The sequence below is a fragment of the Ursus arctos genome, unplaced genomic scaffold, assembly GCF_023065955.2.
Source record: "Ursus arctos isolate Adak ecotype North America unplaced genomic scaffold, UrsArc2.0 scaffold_17, whole genome shotgun sequence".
In the NCBI taxonomy this organism is placed as follows: domain Eukaryota; kingdom Metazoa; phylum Chordata; class Mammalia; order Carnivora; family Ursidae; genus Ursus; species Ursus arctos.
This window is the reverse complement of record NW_026622841.1, coordinates 23,642,165-23,656,014: the sequence shown is the minus strand read 5'-3', so window position 1 is coordinate 23,656,014 and position 13,850 is coordinate 23,642,165. Positions and strand designations below refer to the sequence as shown.

The 13,850-nt window shown below is 44.7% G+C and overlaps 1 protein-coding gene across 2 annotated transcripts in view; it reads right to left on the bottom strand.

Annotated features, from left to right (window-relative positions):
* MYO5B (myosin VB) overlaps positions 1–13,850 on the bottom strand; it is a 345,182-nt gene that overhangs the window by 38,404 nt on the left and 292,928 nt on the right. For both annotated transcript variants that reach the window (XM_026496295.4, XM_026496293.4), the window contains exons 23-25: positions 3,055–3,139; positions 1,531–1,679; positions 333–452 (exon numbers count right to left, since the gene is read on the bottom strand). In XM_026496295.4, the coding sequence (XP_026352080.3) occupies positions 333–452; positions 1,531–1,679; positions 3,055–3,139 (354 nt within the window). The remainder of the gene's footprint in view (positions 1–332; positions 453–1,530; positions 1,680–3,054; positions 3,140–13,850) is intronic.

Sequence of the window (13,850 nt, the reverse complement as noted above, 5' to 3'; positions counted from 1 at the left end):
GACTGAGCCACTCAGGCACCCCAAAGCTGTTCCTTCTCAAATCAGCCATTCTACCTCTCTGCAACAGGCTCTCAGTTTTACAAGAGTGACAACCAGGGATTGACCTTCTTCCTTTCTCCCTGGATAGTAAGGTAAACAGTAATGTTATCACTTTGCACAGTAAATACTAACTCCAGGGTACTGTTTGTAAGTGCACTCTGCAGTCCAAGGAATCCCTCTATCAGGAAGAAGCCCCACCAACTGGAAGAGGAAGTCTCTATACAGCTGGGAAACCTCAAACAGCTCCACTCCCCCTGGACCACAGACAGCAGCCGCCAGCCTGCCTTACTCACCTCCACCTGTTGAAGGGCATCCTCTGTGTCTCCAACCTCAGATGTGGAGATGGAGGGGTAATTGGAGTCAGACTCTAAGCTACTTTGGTTTGATGGGTTCCTCCTGTGGCCTGGGGTTTGCTGTTGGAGAAAAATGTGAGAACTCATAACTAATGGTAACGAGAACTGTTCCTTTTCAAAGGCCAGTAGATTCTAGAATTGGTGTCACTGTGTCTGGGAACAATGGCTAAACGGAGCTATTCCCACAAAAATGTCATTGACCGTTCTTACCGTCATCCATCTAACAAAATGATCATGAGAACGGAACCCCAATGGCAGGACTGAACTCCCTAATGAGTCTCCTCATGAGATTCAAATCCCTAACACAGGCCAATTTCTCTGAAAAGTCCTGGGGAAACAACCGTACCTCCTGGTCTTGCCCTGAACGTACACAAACACCGTCCTGTCCTTGTGCCCCCCCGGCCCCCCACCCTGGAAAAGAATGTTGCAAACCTGCCTCTAATGGCCTCATACTTCAACTTGTGCTCCACCAATTTTATGAAAATAGTAAGCATATTAGAAATAGAGGTTACCATTTATACCGTTCATTTAAAAATACTTTTTTTTCCCTTGCGTGATTCGGCTTTGAGAGTAAAAACTGATCTTGGTCAGAAAATTTTGTATTTATATATGTTCCTATTTAGGTTCTCCTTCCTGGTTTCTATGCAATTAACTTATCAATCTTGTTTGAAGACACATTTCTGGAGGCAATGTTTACGTGGGGGTAAAAAAGACTGACAACTCCTGAAATAGGATGTTTCTGTGTCTATTGCGTTTCACTGAAGATTGGGAGAAACAATCAGACCCTGGGGGTCTCTCTGCAGTACATGCCACGGATGCAGAGATCAGAACTCCCCCCACACCATTGCTGTTTCAACACAGGAATTTTCCCAGAACAGGGAACGAGACAGCATACACCTGGGTGGGGTTCTCCCTTAGGCTCCCAAGATCTTCGTAAGACCCCAAAGCTGGAAAAGGAGCCATCTCAGGGAATGATCACCTGGCCCCGTTCCTTCCTCATGTGAGAACCATCGGCAGGAATAGCAAGAACAGGTGCACCATAGCGTCGGATGGCAGCGCGGCGGCCAGAAGTGTCAAGGATGGGGGTGGGAAGCCAGATGCGGGGCTGGCTCAGGGACAGGGGTGGGGACCTCCTTGCCTTGATGATGGTCATCTCATCCCGAAGGTTGTCATATCTCTGCTCCAGCCGCGAATATTCCTTCACGAGGTTCTGGTAGCGGGAGCGCTCCTCCTCCAGCTCTTTCTTCATCAGGAGATTTTCCTTGACAGAGTTTTGGGCAAATTCATCTGGAAAGCAAGCACACTAAGCTGCAGTTTTGCTTTCTGAATGGATTCCCCTCACATGTATCAATTGGCTCATGCTTTCTGATTAATCTTTTTTTTTTTTTAAAGATTTTATTTATTCGACAGAGATAGAGACAGCCAGCGAGAGAGGGAACACAAGCAGGGGGAGTGGGAGAGTGAAGAAGCAGGCTCATAGCGGAAGAGCCTGATGTGGGGCTCGATCCCACAACACTGGGATCATGCCCTGAGCCGAAGGCAGACGCTTAACCGCTGTGCCACCCAGGTGCCCCTCTGATTAATCTCTTTTTAAAAGGCTGCCCATGCTGAGCTCCTACCACGGACCCCTGGTGCATTTATCCGGCAACCTCACCCACTGCAGAGCAAAGGGCTGGTTATGGTGGCATAAGTCTTCAGAGAAGGGGGAGAGCCCACCCTGCTTTTGGGGAAGTAGGGGAGAAGCAGGCAGCCTACATGACATTCCCTCCCTTAACGTACCAACTGTCACGGCAACTGCTAGCAACGTCCCTGGAAGAACCCAGTTTTCCCTAGTTTTGTCCTAATTCCTGATCTTCCATGTTCTTGAAGTGTAGGGAGATTGAGGGAGGGAAGGCTTTCCCCCTACCAAAACTTTTTATATCAGTAGAAAGAAATCATTTTTACAGGAAAATTTAAAAGTTCAAGTTTTCGACGAGATTTCACGCTGGGCGGGACTGTGCCCTCAGGTGCTTCAGGTGGGGGAGAGACCTAAGGATGGGAAAAGGTGAGTGACTGGCTTAAGGAACCCACTGAACCAGGCAAGGACTGGGGTCTGTGGCCACCCACTGCTGCTCTTTGGCCAGGCAGCACGTGGAGGGTCGATGGTAGCACAGGGTTTGCTAGGATCTGACCGCTGACCTTCTCCTTCAGCAAACATTATCAGAAGAAACCACAGCATGTATTATGGATGCTAAAGTTTAACGCCAGCAGCAATGACAGCTCCTAGGTGCTCATTATGCGTCAAGCACCACGCTAAGTGCTTCATACTTCTGAGGTTTATACTTTCATGTCCATTTTGCAGATGAAGAAACTGAGGCCTATAGCCATTAAGGGAGTTGCTCAAAGCCAGGCAGTAGCATATGGTAGTCATTCTTTGAGTGCAGGTCCCCTGGACTCCAAATCCCATGCACTACTTTGTCCATTATATGCGTGTTTCACAGCATTCAACTCTTGAAACCGAGAGTGACAGCCGCGTCGTAAAGACCATCGTTCTTTTATAAGTATTAAAGCCTTCTCTCCAGTACACCGTCTTGACTCTGCTCTTGCTAGGAGTCTTCGGGGGAAAATCAGTGTGGAAAAGAAATTCAACTCCAAAATGAAAAATCAAGCACTTTGCGCTTACCTTTCTCTTGGCACAGGATCTGGTTGTTAAGCTGTTCTTTCTCATCTTTTAAGAGCGCATTTTCTTGCTCCAGGACTGCAACTTGCTGAAAGGGAGAGCAACAGGAGAAAATGTTTGCCCTGTAAAGCTGGGTAAAGGCAAGGCTCCTTTTGTGGGGTCTGAAGTTCAGCCGGTTATGTTTAAATGCTCTTTATAAGAAAATCAAGCAGCCAATACAACAGGCACATGAAAAAATGCTCACTTGTCATCAGGGAAATACAAATCAAAATCACAATAAGAGGAGTTAAGATGGCGGAGGAGTAGGAGACACCGTTTTCAGCCGGTCCTCCGAATCGAGCTGGATAGGTACCAGACCAGCCTAAACAACCACGGAACCAGCCTGAGACGCAGGAAGACGCATCTGGATCTCTACAAATGAACATCTCCAGCGCTGAGTATTGAGGTACGAAGCGGGGAGCCATGAAACTGTGCACAGATATCGGAAGATAAACGGAAGGGGGAGGGAGCCGCCGCGTTCGGGGACCGGGAAGCCGCAGCCACTTGCACGGGAGAGCGGGCGGGGCTCGCGGACGGCACCCGCAAAACAGCAGACTGAGACCGTGAGCCGGGTGCGCGCGCCACCAGGCATCTCGCTGAACACCGGAATCCCGGTGCGCTCACTGGATCCAGACTGAGACCGGGAGATCCGGGAGCGCGCGCGGGGCGGCTGGCGGCGTTAGAAACACAAAGGACAGAGACGCGCCGGCCCTGGAAGTGAGGGCTGGGACGCCGGGTGTGGGGCGCACATCCCGGGACGCTGCAGGGTTGAGCAGCACCAACAGAAACAGAGTTAAAGTGGCCAGAACATTAGTAGAGAACGGGCCGCAATCCCTCTGTTCTGTGACAGAGGCTGAAATCTGGCCGCTGCTGCTCTGACTCTCAGAAGAGGCACAGCAAACCGCCAGGGAAAGCCGCCAGAGAACAAAAGCCTGGAAATACCGGCTCAGAGAGTGCCCATCCCCATCCCCCCTCGCAGGGGACGCCGAGACTCTACCCAAACATGGCTGCCTGAGTATCGGCGCGGCAGGCCCCTCCCCCAGAAGGCAGGCTGAAAAATCAAGAAGCCCACAACCCAGGCGCCTGGGTGGCGCAGTCATTGAGCGCCTGCCTTCGGCTTAGGGCGTGATCCCGGCGTTCCGGAAAGGAGTCCCTCATTGGGCTCCTCCGCTGGGAGCCTGCTTCTTCCTCTCCCACTCCCCTGCTTCTGTTCCCTCTCTCGCTGGTTGGCTGCCACATAAATAAATAAATAAAATCTTTAAAGAAGAAGCCCACATCCCTAAGATCCGTATAACAAGGGGCACGGCCTGGGACCCAGTCAATAATTTGGGCTCTGGAAACCCCGCAACCTCTCTTCATCAGAATGACAAGAAGGAGAAGCCCCCCCCCCCAGCAAAGAAAAGACAGTGATTCTGTGGCCTCTGCTACAGAAATAATGGATATGGATGTAACCAAATTATCAGAAATGGAATTCAGAGTAACGATGGTCAAAATGATGAGTAGAATTGAAAAAACTATTAACGAAAAGGTTACTGAGAATATAGAATCCCTAAGGACAGAAATGAAAGCGAATCTGACAGAAATTAAAAATTCTATGAGCCAAATGCAGGCAAAACTAGAGGCTCTGACGGCCAGGGTCGCAGAAGCAGAGGAACGGGTTAGTGAATTGGAGGATGGGTTAATAGAGGAAAAAATGAAAATAGAAGATGGTCTTAAAAAAATCCACGCCCACAAATGTAGGTTACGGGAGATTACTGACTCAATGAAACGATCCAATGTTAGAATCATCGGCATCCCCGAGGGGGTGGAGAAAAACAGAGGTCTAGAAGAGATATTTGAACAAATTGTAGCTGAAAACTTCCCTAATCTAGCAAGGGAAACAAACATTCGTGTCCAAGAGGCAGAGAGGACCCCTCCCAAGCTCAACCATGACAAACCTACGCCACGTCACGTCATAGTGCAATTCGCAAATATTAGATGCAAGGATACAGTATTGAAAGCGGCCAGGGCAAAGAAATTTCTCACGTACCAAGGCAAAAGCATCAGAATTACATCAGACCTGTCTACACAGACCTGGAATGAGAGAAAGGGTTGGGGGAGCATATTTAAAGCTCTTTCAGAGAAAAACATGCAGCCAAGGATCCTTTATCCAGCAAGGCTGTCATTCAGAATTGATGGAGAAATAAAGACATTTCAGAATCGCCAGTCACTAACCAATTTCGTAACCACGAAACCAGCCCTACAGGAGATATTACGGGGGGTTCTATAAAAGCAAAAAGGCCCCAAGAGTGATACAGAACAGAAAGTCACAGCCAATACAAACAAAGACTTTACTGGCAACATGGCAACATTAAAATCATATCTCTCAGTAATCAGTCTTAATGTAAATGGTTTGAACCATCCCATAAAACGCCACAGGGTTGCAGATTGGATAAAAAGAAATGACCCATCCATTTGCTGTCTACAAGAGACTCATTTCAAACCCAAAGATGCATTCAGACTGAGAGTAAGGGGATGGAGTACCATCTTTCACGCAAATGGACCTCAAAAGAAAGCTGGGGTAGCAATTCTCATATCAGATAAATTGGATTTTAAACTACAGACTATAGTTAGAGATGCAGAAGGGCACTATATTATTCTTAAGGGAAGTATTCAACAAGTGGATATGACAATTATAAATATATATGCCCCCAACAGGGGAGCAGCAAGATACACAAGCCAACTCTTAACCAGAATAAAGAGACATATAAATAAAAATACATTAATAGTAGGGGACCTCAACACTCCACTATCAGAAATAGACAGAACACCCTGGCAAAAACTAAGCAAAGAATCAAAGGCTTTGAATGCCATACTCGACGAGTTGGACCTCATACATATATATAGAACACTACACCCCAGAACCAAAGAATACTCATTCTATTCTAATGCCCATGGAACATTCTCAAGAATAGACCATGTTCTGGGACACAAAACAGGTCTCAACCGATACCAAAAGATTGAAATTATCCCCTGCATATTATCAGACCACAACGCTCTGAAATTGGAACTCAACCACAAGGAAAAATTTGGAAGAAACTCAAACACTTGGAGACTAAGAACCATCCTGCTCAGGAATGACTCGATAAACCAGGAAATCAAAAATCAAATTAAACAATTTATGGAGACCAATGAGAATGAAAATACAACAGTCCAAAACCTATGGGATACTGCAAAGGCAGTCCTAAGGGGGAAATACATAGCCATCCAAGCCTCACTCAAAAGAATAGAAAAATCTAAAATGCAGTTTTTATATTCTCACCTCAAGAAGCTGGAACAGCAACAGAGGGACAGGCCTAATCCACGCACGAGGAAGCAGTTGACCAAAATTAGAGCTGAAATCAATCAAGCAGAAACCAGAAGTACAGTAGAGCAGATCAACAGGACTAGAAGCTGGTTCTTTGAGAGAATCAATAAAATTGACAGACCCCTGGCAAGACTTATCCAAAAGAAAAGAGAAAGGACCCAGATTATTAAAATTATGAACGAAAAAGGAGAGGTCACGACGAGCACCATTGAAATTGGAAGGATTATTAGAAATTTTTATCAACAGCTATATGCCAATAAACTAAGCAATCTGGAAGAGATGGAATCCTTCCTGGAAACCTATAAACTACCAAGATTGAAACCGGAAGAAATTGATTCCTTAAACAGGCCAATTAATTATGAAGAAATTGAGTCAGTGATAAACAACCTTCCAAATAACAAAACTCCAGGCCCAGACGGTTTTCCTGGGGAATTCTACCAAACATTCAAAGAAGAAATAATACCTATTCTCCTAAAGCTATTTCAAAAAATAGAAACAGAAGGAAAGCTACCAAACTCATTTTGTGAGGCCAATATTACCTTGATCCCCAAACCAGGCAAAGACCCCATCAAAAAGGAGAATTACAGACCGATTTCCCTAATGAATATGGACGCCAAAATCCTCAACAAGATACTTGCTAATAGAATCCAACAGTACATTAAAAGGATTATCCATCACGATCAAGTGGGATTCATACCTGGGATGCAAGCGTGGTTCAATATTCGCAAATCAATCAGCGTGATACATCATATCAACAAGAAAAGACTCAGGAACCATATGATCCTCTCAATCGATGCCGAAAAAGCATTTGACAAAATACAGCATCCTTTCCTGATTAAAACCCTTCAGAGTGTAGGAATAGAAGGTACATTTCTCAATCTCATAAAAGCCATCTATGAAAAGCCTACTGCAAATATTATTCTCAATGGGGAAAAGCTGGAAGCCTTTCCCTTAAGATCAGGAACTCGACAAGGATGCCCACTCTCGCCACTATTATTCAACATAGTACTAGAAGTCCTTGCAACAGCAATCAGACGACAAAAAGGGATCAAAGGTATTCAAATTGGCAAAGAAGAAGTCAAAATGTCTCTCTTTGCAGATGACATGATACTCTATATGGAAAACCCAAAAGAAGCCACTCCCAAACTATTAGAAGTTATAGAGCAATTCAGTAACGTGGCAGGATACAAAATAAGTGCTCAGAAATCAGTTGCATTTCTATACACGAATAACGAGACCGAAGAAAGAGAAATTAGGGAATCCATCCCATTTACAATAGCACCAAAAACCATACGTTACCTTGGAATTAACTTAACCAGAGACGTAAAGGACCTATATTCTAGAAACTATAAATCACTCTTAAAAGACATTGAGGAAGACATAAAAAGATGGAAAGATATTCCATGCTCATGGATCGGAAGAAGTAACATAGTTAAAATGTCCATGCTACCCAGAGCAATCTACACTTTCAATACTATCCCGATCAAAATACCAAGGACATTTTTCAAAGAACTGGAACAAACAGTCCTTAAATTTGTATGGAAACAGAAAAGGCCCCGAATCTCCAAGGAACTGTTGAAAAGGAAAAACAAAGCTGGGGGCATCACAATGCCAGATTTCGAGCTGTACTACAAAGCTGTGATCACAAAGACAGCATGGTACTGGCACAAAAACAGACACATAGACCAATGGAACAGAATAGAGAGCCCAGAAATGGACCCTCGGCTCTTTGGGCAACTAATATTTGATAAAGCAGGAAAAAACATCCGGTGGGAAAAAGACAGTCTCTTCAATAAATGGTGCTGGGAAAATTGGACAGCTACATGCAAGAGAATGAAACTTGACCACTATCTCACACCATACACAAAAATAAACTCCAAATGGATGAAAGACCTCGATGTGAGACAGGAATCCATCAAAATTCTAGAGGAGAACATAGGCAACAACCTCTACGACATCGGCCAAAGCAACCTTTTTCATGACACATCCCCAAAGGCAAGAGAAACAAAAGATAAAATGAATTTATGGGACTTCATCAAGATTAAAAGTTTCTGCACATCCAAGGAAACAGTCAGAAAAACTAAGAGGCAGCCCACGGAATGGGAGAATATATTTGCAAATGACACTACAGATAAAGGACTGGTATCCAAGATCTACAAAGAACTTCTCAAACTCAATACACGAGAAACAAATAAACAAATCAAAAAATGGGCAGAAGATATGAACAGACACTTTTCCAATGAAGACATACAAATGGCTAACAGACACATGAAAAAATGTTCAAAATCATTAGCCATCAAGGAAATTCAAATCAAAACCACACTGAGATACCACCTTACGCCAGTTAGAATGGCAAAAATAGACAAGGCAAGAAACAACAATTGTTGGAGAGGATGTGGAGAAAGGGGATCCCTCCTACATTGTTGGTGGGAATGCAAGTTGGTACAGCCACTCTGGAAAACAGTGTGGAGGTCCCTTAAAAAGTTAAAAATTGAGCTACCCTATGATCCAGCCATTGCACTACTGGGTATTTACCCCAAAGATACAGACGTAGTGAAGAGAAGGGCCATATGCACCCCAATGTTCATAGCAGCAATGTCCACAATAGCTAAATTGTGGAAGGAGCCGAGATGCCCTTCAACAGATGACTGGATTAAGAAGTTGTGGTCCATATATACAATGGAATATTACTCAGCTATCAGAAAGAACGAGTTCTCAACATTTGCTACAACATGGACAGCACTGGAGGAGATAATGCTAAGTGAAATAAGTCAAGCAGAGAAAGACAACTATCATATGATTTCTCTCATCTATGGAACATAAGAACTAGGATGATCGGTAGGGGAAGAAAGGGATAAAGAAAGGGGGGGTAATCAGAAGGGGGAATGAAACATGAGAGACTATGGACTATGAGAAACAAACTGAGGACTTCAGAGGGGAGGGGGGTGGGGGAATGGGATAGACCGGTGATGGGTAGTAAGGAGGGCACGTATTGCATGGTGCACTGGGTGTTATACACAACTAATGAATCATCGAGCCTTACATCGGAAACCGGGGATGTACTGTATGGTGACTAACATAATATAATAAAAAATCATTAAAAAAAAAATCACAATCAGATACCACCTTACACCAGTTAGAATGGCTAAAATTAACAAGACAGGGAACATCAAATGTTGGCGAGGATGTGGAGAAAGGGGCACCCCCCTCTTACACTGCTGGTGGGAATGCAAGCTAGTACAGCCACTCTGGACAACAGTATGGAGGTTCCTCAAGACATTAAAAATAGAGCTACCTTATGACCCAGCAATTGCACTACTCGGTATTTACACCAAAGATACAGATGCAGTGAAACAAAGGGACACCTGCACCCCAGTGTTCATAGCAGCAATGTCCACAATAGCCAAACTGTGGAAGGAGCTGAGATGTCCTTCAACAGACAAATGGATAAAGAAGATGTGGTCTGTATATACAATGGAATATTACTCAGCCATCAGAAAGGATGACTACCTACCATTTACATAGACATGGATGGAACTGGAGGGTATTACGCTAAGTGAAAATAAGTCAATCAGAGAAAGACAATTATCATATGGTTTCACTCATATGTGGAATATAAGGAATAGTGCAGAGGATCATAGGGGAAGGGAGGGAAAACTGAATGGGAAGAAATCAGAGAGGGAGACCAACCATGAGAGACTCTGGAAAACAAACTGAGGGTTGCAGAAGGGAAGGTGGGTGGGGGGATGGGGTAACTGGGTGATGGGCATGAAGGAGGGCATGTGATGAGATGAGCACTGGGTGTTATACGCAACTGATGAATTACAGAACACTACATCTGAAACTAATGATGTACTATACGTTGGCTAATTGATTTTAAATAAAGAAAAAAAAAGAAAATCAAGTCAGCCACAACTGCTTTCATTTCAAGGGGAAAAACTGTTACACTGAAAGAAAAATCCCATTAAAACAAGACAGATGAGCTCACCACTCTTCATGGTCTTCCAACGCCCACAAAAACCTCATGAAAAGTCAGCACCACACTCACATGCCGTGTGCAGGAACTGACAACAATAATAGGCTTTCGCCTCCTGTGTTTGGTTGCTTGTCTTGGTAAATCTTGAGCTCTCAAATCTGAGTGTCAGGAAAGCCCAGAGCTCACAGTGAAGAATTCTCTCTGGTCTTCATCCCACTTGCCCTCGCCTGTCTCACTGGACCAGCACAGCGAGGGTGCTGCAGGAGGAAAGGGAGCTCTAGTGTTTGGCTTCTGATGAGACCCCCAAAGGAAGCACGAAGTGAATGGTACTGAAAATGGCACAAAAAGAAAATATTAATTAAAGAAAAATTCTGGTCTGCTCAGAGAAAGAAGAATTAAAACCATGTGTGGCAAGCTTTTTAAAAATGGAAATTGTTGGCTATTCAGGATTGGGGCAAATATTTGTATAGATTTAAAAATGTAACAATTCAGACATACTCTAAGAGAATTAGAAATGATCAGTTGTTATCAAGGAGCATGAGAAAGGGGTCGATTTCTCTTGGAGCACACAAGCTCGAGTGCAACGGAGCCCCCTCTGCATTCTCTCTCTGGACCCCCTGGAGACTCATTTTGCAGGTCACCAAGTCCTCTTCCCCAGCAATGCTGCATCCCTGCCTTCGTGACAGAGGTGAGGAAGTGAGCACTGCAGAAACTGGACGGGAAGAGGAGGAGGAGGACGTGCCATCCGGGCATCCAGACTTGAGTCCCACTTCCCTGGAGGCTCTCTGAACCACCGCCAAGTCAGCACAGAAAAGACCCCCGCGATCACACTGCTATCAGAGCACGGCAAATCCGGCCTAAGGCACAGACAAGGAGCTTTACGGCCACAGACCTCTGGCTCTACACACCGCAGGTCCCCCTCTGTAACACGGACACCCATCTCTCCGGGCTGCTGTCAGGACTAAATGAGATGACGTCTATGGAGTAAGAGCAGCAGGCACAGCACAGAGCCGCTGACGAGTGTTTGTAGATGCTTCTGCAACATGACCTTCAAGAGGCGCTAAGCGGAGTGCCTTTAATGGCTTAAGCATCACTCCACCACTTAGCAAAAACTGGAAGAAAAAGTTACTATCTCTTCTGCACAGGTTATTTTGTAAACCAGAAGAGGAGGGAACACTTCTCGGTTCCTTCTACGAGGCCAGTTAATATCCTGACACCAGAACCAGACAGAGATATCACAAGAAAGCCACGGACCATTCTCTCTTATGAATACAAATGCAACCACCCTTAACAAAATGCTGCCAAATGTTCATGATAAAAACACTCAACAAACTAGGAATGGAAGGGGTCTTCCCGAGCCTGATAAAGGGCATCCATCAAAACCCATGACATCAGCCTTGATGGTGAAACACTGAATGCCTTTCGCATCCATGGTCAGGACAAACACAAGGATGTCGGCTCTCACCAAAACTATCCAACGTTGTAGTGGAGAGTCTAGACAGGGCAATTGGAGAAGAAAAACAACTCAATGAGGAAAGAATAGTCTTTTCAACAGATGGCTGGGACAACTGGATTTCCACCTACAAAATAAAACTGGACTCCTACCTCACACTGTATACAAAAATAAGCTGAAAATGTATCAAAGACCTAAATGGAAGAGTTATAACTATAAAACTCTTGGCAGAGAACATAGAAGCAAATTTCTGTGCCCCTGGATTAGTCAATGGTTTCTTTTTTTTTTTTTTAAAGATTTTATTTATTTATTTGACAGAGATAGAGACAGCCAGCGAGAGAGGGAACACAAGCAGCGGGAGTGGGAGAGGAAGAAGCAGGCTCATAGCGGAACAGCCTGATGTGGGGCTCGATCCCAGATCGCCGGGATCACGCCCTGAGCCGAAGGCAGACGCTTAACCTGCTGTGCCACCCAGGCGCCCCTAGTCAATGGTTTCTTAATACAATCCCAAAAGCACAAGCAACCAAGAAAAAACAGTTAAATTGGACTTCATCCAAACTAAGAACTTTTATGCTTCAAGGGTTACTATCAAAAGGAAAGGGCAACCCACAGTATGAGAGTAAATATTAGCAAATTATTTATCTGGTACAAGACTCGGGCCCTGAATACATAGAGTATTTACAACTGAACGGAGAAAAAGAAATACAATCAAAAAATGGGGGGAAAATTGAATAGGCACTTCTTCATATGGCCAATAAGCACACGAAAAGATGTTCAACATCATTAGGGGAACGCAAACCAAGACCACAATGATTCATCACCTCACATATACTACGATGGTTATGATACAAAAAGACAGATAATGACAAACGTGGGTGAGGATGTGGAGAAATCAGAGTTCACATATCCCGCTGATGGAATATACGCCAGCACAGCAGCTTTGCAAGTTCCTGGAACGTTGTATTTTAACCCTAGTGAGACCAACAATTGCGCTCCTAGGTTTCCAAGAGAAATGAAAACCTATACCTACACAAGACCTTGTATACAAATGGTTGCAGGAGCATTACTCAAAAGGGCCAAAAAGTGGAAACAATCCAAATGTCCGTCAATGAACTGATGAACCAAATATGGCACGTCCATAGGATGAAATACTATTTAGCAATAAAAAGCAATAAAGTGCTGATCCATGCTACAACAGATAAATCTTGAAAACATGATGTGAAGTGAAAAAGGCCAGTCACAAAAGTCACACGTATGGTATGATTCCATTTATACGAAATGTCCAGATTAGTGGTTGCCTAAGGCTGGGATGGGGAACGGGGGCGGGGGGGGGGAGGAATAGGGTGTGACTGTTAATGGATACAGAGTTTTTTTTGGGGGGGGGTGATAAAAAATTCTAAAATTGGACTGCGATAGTTTTAAAACTGACATTTAAAAAACACTGAACCGTGCACTTTAAATGGGTAAACTATGGTATGTGCTTTATATTCAGTAAAGCTACTAAAAAATCATTCCACGAATAAGCCAATCCACTAAGCACAGTACCCTGTGCTCAATGTGACAAAAGATAAAAAGAGGAGTGTAAGACAGGCTCTGAGTGACGAGCTTCTCCACAGACAGCTCTAAGACTGGTGAGTGACGCAATGAATGGCCTCGCTCCCCGGTTCAAGTCCTCACTTCTGGCCGTGTTTGGTACATTCATGACGTATCGGGGTGGGGTGCAGGCGAGGACTCCTCCCAGCCTGTATAGAAAGAGCCGCAAAGAGGATGTCTTGGTACAACACCATGCTCCTGGTAGCTGAGACTAGAGGGTGACCTCCAGGGACGGCTGCCTAGGAGACAGGTCCCTGATGGACCCACCCGCACTCCCACCAGAGAAACACCTTTCAAACTCTGCCAGAGCCCTTTGGCAGTAAAAGCAAGAAAGGAGGCCCCAGGGATGCTGGCTAAAGGGCAGAAACCTTCCTGACATCAGAATTTCAACT